Source organism: Pantherophis guttatus, chromosome 2, assembly GCF_059756535.1.
Source record: "Pantherophis guttatus breed Tessera chromosome 2, ASM5975653v1, whole genome shotgun sequence".
Classification (NCBI taxonomy): domain Eukaryota; kingdom Metazoa; phylum Chordata; class Lepidosauria; order Squamata; family Colubridae; genus Pantherophis; species Pantherophis guttatus.
Genome location: NC_142064.1, coordinates 175822987 through 175838555, shown reverse-complemented (window position 1 = coordinate 175838555; position 15569 = coordinate 175822987). Strand labels below are relative to the sequence as shown.

At 36.3% G+C, this 15569-nt stretch overlaps 1 protein-coding gene across 4 annotated transcripts in view; it reads right to left on the bottom strand.

Moving 5' to 3' along the window:
- Window positions 1-9810, bottom strand: part of LOC117658212 (gamma-aminobutyric acid receptor subunit alpha-1) — a 50316-nt gene extending 40506 nt beyond the window's left edge. The window contains exons 1-3 of one of the 4 annotated variants that reach the window (XM_034406335.3): window positions 9024-9810; window positions 6617-6705; window positions 2262-2374 (exon numbers count right to left, since the gene is read on the bottom strand). In XM_034406335.3, coding sequence (XP_034262226.1) covers window positions 2262-2374; window positions 6617-6684 — 181 coding nt within the window. In that variant the 5' untranslated portion in view covers window positions 6685-6705; window positions 9024-9810. Of the gene's footprint in view, window positions 1-2261; window positions 2375-6616; window positions 6706-7943; window positions 8054-8503; window positions 8526-8883; window positions 8926-9023 lie in introns of those variants that run through there. The other 3 variants (XM_034406344.3, XM_034406352.3, XM_034406359.3) reach the window with 3 other exon arrangements.
- Between the last annotated feature and the right edge of the window lie 5759 nt (window positions 9811-15569).

Sequence of the window (15569 nt, the reverse complement as noted above, 5' to 3'; positions counted from 1 at the left end):
TGAACTAATCCCACAGAAATATTGCTATTTCAGAAGAAAATTGGCAGAAGAAATATTGTTACTTTAAGTCAATGAAATAATTGTTGGTAATCTTACATTTTACTTTCAAAAGTATATTCAAAATACAAGAGATACATTACCTTCTAGAATACCCATCAGTGGAATGAATGATCAACACTGCTTAACTAAACCGGACACAATATGATCAAATAACTTATTCTAAATAGATTGCAGAAAGTGAAAAAGGCACTGAATATTTAGTTAACTACAGAACTCTTTAATGATTTTTGGTTACAATTAAATGCGGCAGTTGGTCAAATCTTTAGATTTCTATGAAGGATGCATAGGTGAGAGTTGAAATTGTTTACTATTTTTATTCTTAGTGGATGCTTCAGGATCTAGACAGACCATACTGCGCTTCTGAAGTGAGGGCTACACAAACAAACAAATTACTTTTTTTGCTCTTGGCACAGCAGTTGCAGAAACTAATGAACAATACCTTAAACAGATACAGTTTGCATCCAGACTATTCCTGTATGAACAGAACGGTTTCTTTAGTTTATGTAAGTGGCCATCATCTAGTAAAAGTTCTTATTGGAAGAAGAGGAAAAAGCTTGCCCTCAAATCTCGCACTATGATGTTGCCCTTTACCTCCTACTTTGTTCCTGAATTTTCAATTATTCTTTTTTTTTTTAAATAAACTTTTCAGGATAGACAATGCTTATAGGACCTTTGGATGCAATCTATTTTTTCCCAAGAATTATAATTCCTGAAGCAGATAGACATCTCAGCTATGTACTCCATTTCCTCCATTTTCACATATAGGGCTTTCCTAGTCTTAGATTTCTAAGATTCTTAGATTGACTTTCCCTTGAAAGTCAATGAGATCATGAAATATTAGTTTCAGCTGAAATTCATATTTCTGGTTGCTATATAAATTAACAATCAAAACTGCAAACAGCACTATAATTATATTATATATTATATTTAGTGTGACAATCTTGACTATTCCAGCCATGCCCACCAAAAATCTCATGCTTCCATCCCATCCTTGACCCTAAACACACACATGCTAAAAATAGGAAAATAAAATAAAATCTACCCCTAAATATTAGAGGGTACTGGAGAATTCCAATAGAAAATGTAAATTAAATGTTAATAGTAATGTCTAGAACCATATGGGATATTAACTGTCATTAATTGCAAGTCTATACAATTTTTTATGCATGATCTAAATTACAGTTTTACTTTCTCTTTATGTTCAGGAATGTGTACATACAGAACTAAGAATAGGCAACCTTTCGAAGCATCATACCCTTCCATAATATACATATTTTTAAGAATGCTTAAAAAATTGTGGACTAAATTGGGCAATACCAAAAAGTACATATTTGAGAGTAAGTGCATTCTACTTCACATACAAACTGAAGAACTGTTAGTAAGAATTAGAACTGAATAAATTCTTATTTTATTTCTTTTTGAGCTTTTTACCTCAGATTCATTTGAATTGAACTGATACTGCTTAAACCAATCTGTCCGGAGGACTAGCAGCCAATCAGACACTTTAATATGAAAATGTCTTCTTCTTTTTTTTAATCAAGTTTAATGGGAAATACTTGATTGGTGCCATGGAATGTAAGTAATGGATCTCCCAATTTTCTTTCTTTTTTGGTTTTGTTTTGTTTTGATTGAAACATTATTTCCAGATTCAATGCAATAATAATGAAAAACCAATATGTTTCAATTCAGAATTAGAAGGGGTCCTAGAAAACCCCTTTCTTCAGCTTTGCATCAAAGAATCTGGTATGTTTTCAAGGTAAAGGTAAAATGTTTCCCCTGTCCATTTGTGTCTGACTCTAAGGGGCAGTGCTCATCTCTGTTTCTTAACTGAGGGAGGTAGTGCTGTTTGAAGACACTTCTGTGGTCATGTGGCCAGCATGACTATACACCGAGGCACCCAGAATGCTATTACCTTCCCACCTAAGTGACACCTATTTATCTACTCTCATTTGCATGCTTTCAAACTACTAGATGGGCAGGAGCTGGGGCAGGTAATGGGAGCTCATCCTGTCACATGCGCTCAGGTCTCAAACTGGGCATTCCAGCTAACACGCTCAGTGTCTTTAACCATCTTCATCATTTAGTAATTTAATAATTTTACCATTTTATAAGTCTATAAAACAAAATGGCTTAAAATGCATTAAAAGCATGTTAAACAACATTGTTCTTGCAGATTTTTCAAAAATTGCAACAATACATACCTCCCAATCCTGGTCTTAGACGGTTATCATAACCATCGAGTAAGCGATCCAGAATTCGGGTGAATATAGTTGTGTTGTCTTTAATTTCATCTTGTAAGGAAGTTTGTCCGTAGCTGAAAACAAAGCCACCATGTTATATGCTGATTAATGCCTAAAATAAAGATACTAATGCTATTAACTTAAGTCATTAATCCACCAACAAACTTGTCCAATGATATTTCTGAAACTTACTCGATCATTCTTCTACTGATCAGTAGATTCGGAAGCTCTTCCATCAACCTGGATTATGGGAGTATTATACAATTCCTTCTCCTTTCACTTTTCAAGTATTCATATTCTTTAAAAACCTTACGTCAAACCTACATAAATTACACTGGGGGTTTTATTGTTCAGTCCCTCTTTTATGTATTTCTGATTTATAAATGAGTGCTTTGCAAGTATAACAAAATATCTTCCCATTACCTACCCAATTCTAAAATAATTTAGTATTCTTGCCTACAAGAAAAATACACTGAACGTTATGAGCACAGATAGCTCCATATAATCAGCCTTTTTTATATACTGGTAAAGTCTACAATCCCTATTGTGGAAAAAAAATGCAATGATTTTATTATGTTTAGTCCAATGCATTTTCTTTTTAATCTAAATATTTTGGATTTTTTTGATATTTGAATTGATTTAGGAAAGCAAAGCGAATTCGTTTCCTGGTGAATTGGAAATTCCATTTTTGAGTAACATGGATATTTTCCTCATTCTTCCCAGATTTTATAACAATAGCCCAGGGATCTGTATCCTTGTTCCTTTTCCCATAGTGCTATTATTTGGCAGTTAACATTCCTGAAAGTATATACTGCATATGTCTATATGTAGGCCCATGCCTGTATGTAGCAAAACATTTAAATACCTGTAGCAAATAATTTCCAGGTTTTTGTAATAGCCACGAGCCAAATTTTGGTCTCATCTTCAGATCTGTATTGTTCTTGTTATTAAGACTGTCCTGTATTTTCTTTTCTACAGTAAATTACACTGTTTTCTCCTAATTATTTATCATAGTTATCTCAGAGCCAAATCCTAGAGTCCTTCCTCTGCCCTTTAACCAGGGAAGATCCCATTTGTAAAATATGATGTTTGCCATGTAAACTCAGCAGGACTTAGCCCTTGAACCTCCAGCTGCTTCCTTCTTCATCATTTTGTCACATACATTATTACTGAATCAGCCTTCCTTGGATATCCGATGTGATGTGATTAACAAACATAGTTTAGCGAAAAAAAATCTCTTCCAAACTATGGAGCTTCACGAATGTTAATCTAGGAAATATGTCTTTTAAGCAATGAATTGTGCAATCTTAAAAATTAAACTTCACTCTGTGAAGTCTGTGAGCTGTTTCTAACCAGTAATCATAATAGAGAATAGAATTGTTTTATAATATATATGCATACAGTGCATGGGTGTACTGTATACGCTATAAATTTGAACAATGTGAAATCCTAGATTAGAAAAGCAAATTTGGTTCATATTTTTATAATAATTTACATGCCTTTAGCCTAATGGTGTCTATCTATCATTAGCAATAACATTTAATTGATTGTTTATTAATAATACTTCATCTCTAGGGGACCATGTCTTACATTTCTGTTCAAAGTGTAAATTGGTAATCCAGTGGATATTTCTTCTTTTGATAGTAGATAACCTTTTATATTTATTTTAAATTTAAATTGAGAACCAGAATGAGTTATCTTATACTATTTGGTTAAAAAAAAAATGAGTGCCTTCATACATTCAAGATGGAATCCCACTTCCATATTGCATCATCTATCAACTATGTCTTTTTAGTGGGCGGGTGGGTAGCATTTGAAAGTTATTTTCACTTCAGAAAACTAACTATGAGTGTGTCATTAATAGCTAAGACTGGCAGAAGGTACCAAGCTTGCAATTCCCTGTATTTATTTATTTTTTCTTTTCCTAAGCGGAAAAAATTCCAAGAGACCGATTTTAAAAAAGACAAAACAAAAAGAGGATAAAATTACAGACATTAAAAATTAGTTTTAAAGGTTCAAAATGGCCTTAATATAAACTTGCATATTAGAGCGTCATCCCAGTTTGAATACAATTCCAAACTCTGTATTAAAATCAGATTATTATTATTATCAACTGTACAACCATTTGGTAAAACAAAATATCCCCTTGTATTTTCACACAGAGATTCATTCAAATAAAGTGAAGACAAACTCTCACCGAAATGTAATGAAATCCCACTCTTTTTTTTAATGCATGAGGTGGAATGATTTGTCTATGCATCAAACTTTAGTATACTTTTGCACTATCTAAAAGCAAGTTGGATTGTCTTCTGAGGCTACCATTATTTTCAATACCAACACAATTTGTTGAAAATCAGCCTGATTTTTGGAGGTCAAATTGAATTTTAAGATGGGTTTAACCATGGATACCACTCCAAAAGCCACACATTTCATTTTAAAGCTTGAATATTTCAATAAAACCAATTGGAATTTCCAATGAACAGTGAAGGCCTTCAACAGCATTGAATTCCGTGGGCAAGCCTATATTTTTACAGATAAATATGCATGTTGAAAAGACAAGTGTGAATCTGATATACCAGTAATAAACTAGAGATGTGATTAAGTTAGGAATGGGATTTTAAATGTATCATAAATATCAAGTTCCAGATAAATAAAGCTGCTACTATTAGTTTCTTAAAAAAAAATGCAAGTATATTCATATATCCATTTATTTTACAATAAAAAGTGCTCATGTTCAGATATTTCTGTGTTAATGTGGGCATTCACATGTTTTGCTAGTATTTAGTACCTTAACATTAATAGCCTGATCCAAAAAATAATACAATATGAAATACTGCTCAGGTTTTTCACTTTTACTTAGCTTTGTAGAAGGAAGGAAGGAAGGAAGGAAGGAAGGAAGGAAGGAAGGAAGGAAGGAAGGAAGGAAGGAAGGAAGGAAGGAAGGAAGGATCTCTTAGATACATTGAACAAAATTGGAGGTCATTCAATCCTTGTAATTTTTTTCCCTTTGTATTATTGATTTGTTAGTGGTTAGAATCAAGATCAGGCAAATGTGTTATCTAAAAAGTGATTGTTTTTTAATGTAGAGTTTAAGCAACTTGAAGAAAAATGTCATTTAACATGTTTGTGTTTCACAGTAAAAAAAAAAAGTATAATAAAACACTGTACACTGACTCCATCTACAGGTCATTATAATAGTAACACCTCATACAATTTTTCAAAATCAGAGAAATGCTTCTTGATTTTCTGGTGCAAATCATAGTTCTGGTGAAACATGCAAGCCAGCACGTGGTATGGAAAAACTGAGAAAACAAACAGAAGCCCTTCTGTTCTCTCTTCTCTTCAGGAGATCAGCTTTTTCATCTTTCATCACTGAACTGCTATATAAAGGATTGTATCCTTTTATGTTCTATTCTTTTAGAAAACATGGTAAAATTGAATTACATGGTAAAACTGACACTCAGATTCTTTTTCCAAATGTATATTATTTGAAATAAGGTTAACTTAAATTACTCTCCTGAACAACGGATATTACCAGTGCACCAATATTGGTATTTGCAATTTAAAGGAAAATATGTATTTTCCATTCAATAGTTCCATTGCTAACAGAAATGCAGTCTATATAGATAGATTTCAGCATAAGAAGGCTTTCCATTTACCATTCAGGGAGGGTTCAGGAAGGTGAAGTGGATTTCATTCAACTAATGTTAGTGACAGTCTTCCCAATGAAGTTACTGCTTGTAGATTGCATCCTAATCTTGCAAACTGTCTGCTGATATGAAATGTTCAATTCATACGTATAATAACCAGATTATTATTATTATTATTATTATTATTATTATTATTATTATTATTATTATTATCTTCAACCCAATATCTTTACTGACGTCTACTTTCATGAAGAAAAGCCAATCTTAAAGTCTGGCAGCCTGGTCTCATTCCTTCAGTGAAAGCACAAGATCATAGGAGCAGAAACATTCCTATGTAAAATGCTATATGCAGCATAACTGCTGGCAAACTTTATCTGCAAAGAGGACTATTCCCCATTGAAGGCATTAATCTCTTCATCATTTGGATTCAATAGTCCTGGCTAAACTGTTTCTCAACCACAATTCCACCTAAGATGTTTTGCAATCAAACTTTAGTTTTATTTTAATTTCCTCATATTTTGGCTCAGGTGGGATTCAAGCAGAATCAACTTCCCCACTCCAAAAAACAGTATGTATGAATCAAACCTTTTTCCACCCTTGCTTTTAAGCAATGATAAAAAAAAACAACCCAAAATATTTCTTTTTAAAGCAAAACTCCTTTCCCACCTTTTTCCAGGTAAGGTGCTCATAAGAAGAACCCAGGCCCAAAAGCGGTCATAAGGGAGATGCATCATTTTGCTAGTAGATTATGGAAGCTGAAAACAATAGAAAACCAGAAGTAAGCATTCTTTCCTTTGACAAATGATTGGAAAATACAACAGGTTTAAAAGAACTTGTGATGGTTTTCCTTAAAAGCAAGGAGCAATCTCACAATGGTACGACTTTCAAAGGGAAAGGTCCCTTCCAGGTATACCTTTGTGTTTCATTTTCTTGAAAGTGGGCTCATCCCTGAGTTAGTTTCATAGAGAAAGGTTAAATCATTTTATTTTCTTTTTCAAGAGCATTGGAATCCAAATGTCTATATATATGTGAATGTATGTATGTATGTATGTATGTATGTATGTATGTATGTATGTATATGTATATGTATATGTATTTATGTATACATTTCATCCCTAAAAAAGGATTACTGTTAAGTTCACAATTTGTATATCTATTTTACAATAACACAGAACTTAGAACCTATTTTAGCTTTAATGAGTCAGATCCCACCGCTTGATTATATCAGGGGGGGGGAAAGAGGAAAGGTCTTCTCCTAAAGCCCTTGAAAGCTGTAGAAGGTCCTGAAAAAGACAGAACTTTCTTCTGGAGAGAGACCCAACAACATACCCATTTAGCAAGCTAGTTGAACAACAGCATGCATTTAAAAAGCTGAACAGGAGTATAAGATACAGAATTTTAGTGCTTTCCTTGACTAGTATTATTTTCATTAATCCCCAAAGCATATGAAATAAATATGAAATAATGATGAAGATTATTGCATTCACATTGCCTTCAAACCTTTCCTTCCTTCCTTCCTTCCTTCCTTCCTTCCTTCCTTCCTTCCTTCCTTCCTTCCTTCCTTCCTTCCTTCCTCCCTCTCTTCCTTTTTAGAATATCCTGTTGCAAAATATTCCATATGGCACCTTTTCACTTAATGACTGAGTCCAGTCCACTTTCAGTTAAAAGATGTTTTCTAAAAGCAAACCTGCCCTATATTTCCCACCACCACCCCTTGCAAACTTAACTGGTAATTTGCAAGGCAGCCTGACCATTGTAATTCTCGTGTTTATACCCAGGGTTAGCTGCTTGCTCCTTGCTCCATATTTACTGCTGAAATCCACTTCGGTTGCACTGTTTCTACCAGATATGTCCTTCCTCCTCCTCCCTCCTCCTCCCAAACCTCCTGACAGCCCTGAAGCTGACTACAGTTTAAGAGAGAAACAGAACGCCAGACAACATAACCACCATCGCAAAAAAAAAAAAAAAAAAAAAAGGCAGAGAAGAAGAAAACCTAATAGGATGGTCCTTGTATAAAATGTCCAAAAACCTAAAGCAAAAGGCAGGGCAAGGTAAACAAAATGATGACAGGTGTCCAGGTGGAGTGTAATAGATGGAGGTTCACAATGCTGCTTCTCCTGGAAGAAGAAGAAGAAGAAGAAGAAGAAGAGTGTTGCATCTCTAGGAGAGATGAGGAAAGCTCCACTTCTTTTCAGCCTGAACTTTTGCACTGAACCTCCTCTAGCAAGTCATTTCAGAGATACTGGCAGATGGCAAGATGCTTTCGTCTTACTCTACATCTCTCCCATACCACCATCCTTAAAAAAATTAATGGGAATGGGGGCAGGGAGATACATTGCTATAGTTGCCTGTTAGATGAGAGGGGAAAGTGGGAAATCACCAAGTGCGAAAACAAACCACACAAACAAACAAATCGACCAAACAAACCAATCCACTCATGATCCTTTCCTGCCGTTCCATTCTACCACCCTAATCTTGGAATAGTCGAAATAAAAGAGCAAAAGGGAAATCCCAGTCCATCTCTTCCCCCACTATGGGCACATCCGTTCAAACCTGGAGCCATCATTCAAGAGGCATTTCTGCCTTAAGTGATTTCTGCCTGCTTCAGAGCCAGAGATGGAGACTTGGTCAAAAGGGGAGGGGGGGTATTTATGGATTTGCAGCCAGCATAGCAACTTTGTTCTCCTCTCCCTGAGAAAGTCATCCATTGCCCCCAATCCATCCAGCTCTGGTTGGAAACGTCTGAAATAATCCCTCTTAATCCTAGGGTCTCCATCTCCTCCGTTTTAGTCCCCCGCCCCCCGCCTTCCAACCCACCTCCTCCTTCCCCGAGCCTGATCAATTGCCCATCCACCGCTGCGGATTTTCACCGGGGGTCGGGGGATGGGGGAGGTAAGGGGGAGAAAGCTGGGTCCAGCATTCCGACGAGGTACCTGCTAAGCAAGAAGGCAGCAGTAAGGAGCCCCCATCCGTCCATAAATGCTCCGCCTGTGAAAAAGGGAGCGGGCTGGCAAAGGGGAAGGAGAAGGGGAAGGGAGGGAGCCTGAAAAAAAGATGCTAGAGCGATACTCACCTCGAGACCCTCTGGGCACGGTGTCGCCGATGCAGCGGGAAAGTCTGCCCGAGAGGCTCCGCCAAGAAGCCAGGGCGGCGAGGAGGGAAAAGGGCGCTTTACAGCACTGAGTCTCCGCGGCTCTTCTCAGTCATTCACGAGCTCTTAGCCATCATGGACTCTGCCGCCGCCGCCGCCGCCGCCGTCGCTTTGCTCGCTTCGATTTTTTTAACACCCAGATTCCCTTTCCGTGAGATTCGGCTCGCAGCTCTACAACAAAAAGCTTTGCACTTTACCAAGACAGTAGTAGTACGTCCCGGGGTAAACCGGATGTGAAATAGGCTGTGACTTCATGCCAGAGAGATTTTATTTTAGAAAGGAAGGTGGTACCAAGCTCTCATCTAGAGACCAATCCGCCCATTTTTTTTTTTTTTTTGTCCAAATATGCAGCACAATTTAACTTCAACGCTCTCGCCCTAATCTCTTTCTCTCTGGCTGCATGCTCAGATCCTTTCTACACTCTGCATCACGATGGCTGTTGCTGTTGTGGTGCTTGCTGTGGCAGAAAGGAAGGGAAATATTTGGGAGACCAGATGGAGGAGAGAAACTACACTTACAATCTTCAGAGAGTTGCGACCGAAAACTGGTGCGGAATAACGATAACCGTCACTAAACACCACCCTCACCACTCATCCGCCTCACTCTGCCTCCCTTCTTATTCAATCTTTGGCAAATATTCTCCCAGTTTATAAATATACAGGGTACCTGGAAGAGATTAAAGATCTCCCTCTCTCTCTCTCTCTCCTTCTCTCCCTCCCCCCTCTCTCTTTCTCTCGTTACATGCACCCATTTGGTATGTTTTGCGTGTGATTTCATTGGAAAGGTCTTGTACAGCCAGAGAGGCACTGGGTGCTTAATTGGGGCTTCAAGAAAGATCTGTTCAAGGCATAAAATGCTTAAGCCACTCTACGTCTTTGGGTACTCTTAATTGGGAGGTAACATTTTTCTAAAGTGATCTTTACAATATTGTGGAGAAAGGCAAGCTCTATTGGGAAGGGGGTATATTTTGACAGGGATGTGTGTGTGTGTGTGTGCCACTTCTGTTTCTGAATGAACAGTTCACTTACTTTGCCAAATGGTGCAGGAGAATAAGTAATAAAGGCAGCATTTTTAAAAAAAAAATACTATCCTTTAATATCACTTTGAATGAAAGTCCCTTATCAGCTAAGCATCCTTTTAATGCTGTTTCTTTTCAAGGAAGCATCTCTCACTCTCCACAGTACCCAGCACAATAAGACAATCAATTGGACAATAACAAACTATTAGGCCTTAAATACTAGACTTTCTCTAAGTATACATATACCTTCCTATAGCTATATTGCCTTCCTTCTCCTTTTTCTTACTACTCATCTGTGGAATTCAACTGCTCCTTTTATGAATGGGTGCATTTCTCAAAGCAAAAAACAGCTGATTAACAATGGTGCTCTCCATGGTACTGGAAAGCCAAAAGGGAAGGAGGTGCTTTTTTCGTGCAGCACCTAACCCTACTGAACAGAATGGGGGAAAAACCTGCCCACTTGTGAATGCTTTTTTGCATAGGATGCAAATCTTCCAAAAAGCTAATAATTGGAAATTTCTAAGAAAAAGTGTTTTACTGGATTTAGATACAGTGGTCTGTTATGGAATGTGTGGGCATTGGGAAAGAGATGGTAGAATTGTCCTGAGCTGAAAATAAAAATAATTGGCAATAAGTCATGTGAATAAGAAAGCAATACACCAAGAAGAGAAGGAGACACTTACACTGGGGCTTTACTGAAAGATTTGGGGGAGTAATTCCACTTCATTCTTCCTCACTATACTATGTGTCAATGTCATTCCCTCCCGCTTTGGAAAGAAAATTGCATCATTATTTTAATAAACCTCCTGTATTCTGCAAATATTCAGAGCCTTTTCTGATGCTGAGATTTTTATTGTTCAATAATTTATCGAAGTATTTATTACCATATGAAAAAGTTGATGAAGATGTTAACCTCTTGGATGGACTTTTTTTGTTAGGTTTTAACTTAGCAATTTCCAAACTATCAGCATATACCTAATCTTGGGAGGGTGACAGCAGCAGAAATATAGTGTCTTCTCTGAAGCATGAGATGAGGGTAGTGGTAAAATATAGAACTATGCAGGTTTTTTCTTTATTCTTTCTCAAAATCAATCTTTAACATTGCACATAAGTTAATTACACCTAAGGAAAGGAAGAATAAACCAACATTCTGCCTATGCTGTTTCCCTTGCAGTTGTTATAAACCTCTGCATATCAGGCAATTGTTATAGAGGAAAGCCTACTCAATCTACAGAAGCTTTTTTTCTGTTATTTAAAGTGCTTGAATATTGGCATTCTAAACTCCTAGAAGATGCCTTAATAAAAGAGGATATATTCCACAGATAGTTGCCTACTTGGATAAAAGGCAAAAAGAATAGCAGTTGAGTTCATCCCTGTATCTCCTTCTACTGGCATGTGGAATTTATGCCACAGAAAACAAAATAGAGGTCTTGGGAAAGAATCCTGCACTTCCAACAATATTAATACAGGAAACTCGTGGAGTAATCTCATGCCCAAGTCAAAGCTCCCAATATAGTGGTCATTATGACTAGTCTAGTGGCTTGCAAGATGTAAACCAAGAGAACAGAGGTGACATTAAAGAAACATCTTCTGGGTATAGATTTGCGAGTTGTGTTTTTTTCTGTGTATTGAAAGTCGTGGGAGTGAATAACTTATATTCCTGCTGTTTGAAGAAGCAGCTTGCTAAATACGACCATTTCTGTCATTCAGTGCTGACCAAGTATATCCAAGTAGGATGTAAAGGCAAAAGTCTCTTCCAGTACCAAGTACCATTTGCCTTTAATTTTGGTGGAAATATACAAGTCATCATGATTAAGAACCACTGATAGCTCTATCCTCCATTGATTTATTTAGTTTCCTTTTGAAGCCATTTCTGTTGAAAGCCATCATCAAATCTAATTCCACTGTTAAACACTATGTTATATAAAGAAGCAATTTATTTTATTATCTCTGAATCTTCTCTCAATTAGCTTTGATGAATGATTCAAATTCTAATATTGGGAGATAAAAACTTACCTTTGTCCACATTTTTCATACTACATGATTTTATATTATGCCTTTTCTTACCCTTCTAAGCTAAAAATCTGTTTCTCCATAAGGTAACATAAATTAAAAATCTCATATTTGTCATATTTGCTTTCTTCTGTATTTTTCTAGGTGAACATTCTGAAGTGAGATGACCAGGAAAGTGCTCAGTATTTTAAAGGCAATCAGGATATAGTCATTTTAAAAGGTCTTATAGTTGTATATTCAGTTCTTTTTGTAATCATTCAGTTTGATGGAGTTGGAAATTTGGGGGATTTTTGATGAAGGTCTTTTGAATAAGGGAAGGAAAGATTTTTCACTAGTTGTTCCCGAATGTTTTGATATTTACCCACAGTGATATGGGTAGAGTTTTTACTTTGATCTTTAGTGGCAATAGATAACTCAGGAATCTTTTAAATACTCCCTTTATCTTTTTCATGTTTTGTTATAATATTTTGAATACTAGATTGATTTTAAAAGAAACCCATAGAGCTAGTTTTCCAGTCAACATATTTTTCATCATACAGAGCTCTGTGCTGTTTGAATTAAAGAATTTATTGGTTTACTTGGTTTATGTAGAAAATAGCCATATGGACTGCAAACATATGTGGTTGCTTGAGATAAAATTCTTCTAAATTCAGTGAGCCTTTTGAATTAAACAAACAAACGACTACTGTAGAAAAATGATTACAGGGTTCTAGTTCTTTAAAAGGAAGCTTTGTTATTAGGTATTATTAGATCCAATTCAATATTTTACATGAGAACTAATGACACAATACTTCTCGTTAGTAAAATGTATGAGCATAAGAAGACAATACTTCTCATTAGTAAAATATATGAGCATAAGAAGGCAGCTTATTTTAACTCATTTTTTAGTATGTAAAAAAATGCAATCTTCTCCATTGAATGCCCTTGAAAATCTTAGAGTGCAATCCTAATGTATTAAAGACTCCTGAAATTATGGTATAGATTTGAATAGCATATGACTAGTATACATAGTGAATGGCAAATTATAAGTGGCCTCTGTGAAGCAAGCATGTAACCTCATTTCCTCTCTGTCCAGCCAAAATGCAATTTTCTAAAAAGCACTGTATCCCAGATTTAACTTAACCCACATAAATGCACACACACATACAGAGGAAGGGAGGGAGTTAGAGGGGGGGAGAGAGAGAGGGGGGAGGGAGAGGGGGAGAGGGGTGTTTTAAAGGTAGTTTCATATGTCACCTTGACCTTAAGTTCAAATACATTTAAGAGATTTTGACTGAATAATACTTTAGAATGGATTCCATCATCTTATTTTCCAAATCACTGAGAAAGATTCAATTTCATTTCTTCCCTGAAATACAGTAGGCACGAGGAAAAGAAATATATAAAAGATAGAAGCATCCTGTCTATGTGTCAGTACACTCCACATACTCTCTAAATGGTGAGGTGTAAGCAATAGAATGTTGGTTTGCTAGACATTTTCTAGATTGCACAGAATGGCATGAGCATATTTGAAGTAAAACTGGATGTTGGTTGTGTTTGAAGTGGGATAGTCGAAATGTACCCAAATTGATTAGTACCAGCTTTACTATTAGCATGGAAATCTTCACTGTGGGATGACAATGACCAAGGCTGGTAATCTAATCTGCCCCTCCTCCATCTTATTAAAATTGGGAGGCCTCAGTTGATCCAAACCATGATGGGAGTTCAGTATTTATACTGACAACTGTCAACAAGGGATGGTGGAGTGGCTCAGTGGTTAAAATGCTGGGCTGGTCAGCTGGAAAGCCGACAGCCCAGGTTTGAGACCCGTGTGCTGTGCGACAGGGTGAGTTGAAAAATCTAGGCAGATGTGAGTTAAACTATGAACAAAATGGCTAAAATTTATGTCAGAAAATATGAATTAGCATCGTAATTCTAATCATCATAATCAGCATAGGTTGATATGAACATATATGAAATTATGAATCTATAGCTTGGAAATAACTCATGCCATTTGCCAATGAATGGTAATAAAGAAAAATCCATGGATGCTTTTAGGAAAAATTGAGCTCCATTGAAAATAAAGGTAATCGTGGAAGGGTGGGGTCTAGAAAATAGTGACATGGATTTATGGGTTGGTGGGAGTATACATATATATGACAATAAAATGAGAAAGTAAAAGAGAAAGTGATTGGCCATTCAGAAGTACAATAATAAGGCATATGGTGACCAGTGAATAGCTTCTTAATAAAATGTTGTTTTATATATGTAGTTTAAGCATGGATCTAGTCATGTGTGTACATATGTCAAAAGGAATGAATAAAAAAAGCATGATTGATTTCACGGATTGTGATGAAAGAGACTAGGTGGCTCAGTGGCTGACTCAGTGCCTGACTAGGTGGCTCAGTGGCTAAGCTTGTCGATCAGAAAGGTCGGCAGTTCGGCAGTTCGAATCCCTAGTACAGATCTCCTGCATGAGCAGAGGGTTGGAATAGATGACCTCCTAGGTTCCTTCCAACTTTGTTACCATTAAATTCCTGAGAAGAAATAACACAGTCTGACTTGTTAGAATTAATGGATAATACAAAAGTAATAAGAGTTTTTGAATGTGGGACAAACTATTATTTGATAATGTCAATATACTGAAGAAAAGGCAACTTAAACCAGTTGGAAATGAAGCCAATTAGATACAGAGTATGCAAAAAGAGAAAATATGAGTCCTCTATTAAAACATATTACAAGGTAGTTTCTCTCAATAGAATGAGTAAAATATGGTGCTATCTAGATTATTGTGAGTCCGCATGAAAGTAAGAGTCATAGATAGTGTAGTTACATTATGGTATTGGAAGAACCACAGTTGAGTTTTGAAGAAATAGTATTCAATATTGTGAATGAATGAGATCCAATGGGGAAAAAAATATCTGCTAGGTAGCATGAATGGATGGGCAGGAATGACATGAGAGAATATAGAAAAAAGTAATTGGCCTATCCAGGGCAGGATCCACTAGATCATCCTTAACAGATGACCATGCAGCTTCTGTTTGAAGATTAGCAAAGGAGAATTCCTATTCCACTGACTATAGATCAAGCAATCAGGAAGTTCTTCATGACAACTAGCTCAAAAACTATTTTCTTGTAAATTTAATTGATTGTTTTTAGTCATGCCCCTGATTCAATAGAAATTAAGTCCACTCCTTTTTGGGTGTGTGACACAACCTTACAAAATTTTAAAACAGTCATTGTATCATTCTTCAGTCATCTCATCTGTAATCTAAAGATATTTTAACCATTCCTCAAAGTGCTTGATTTCAAGACCTTCACTGCCTTAGCACATCTCCTATAAACTTGTTATGGTTTATTATTCCCTATTTGTAGCTGGTACCCACAACTAGGTACTCTGTTGTAAATGAAGTTTGTTTCAGACATAGCAGAACAGTTTCCTGTCAGCTATTAATGAA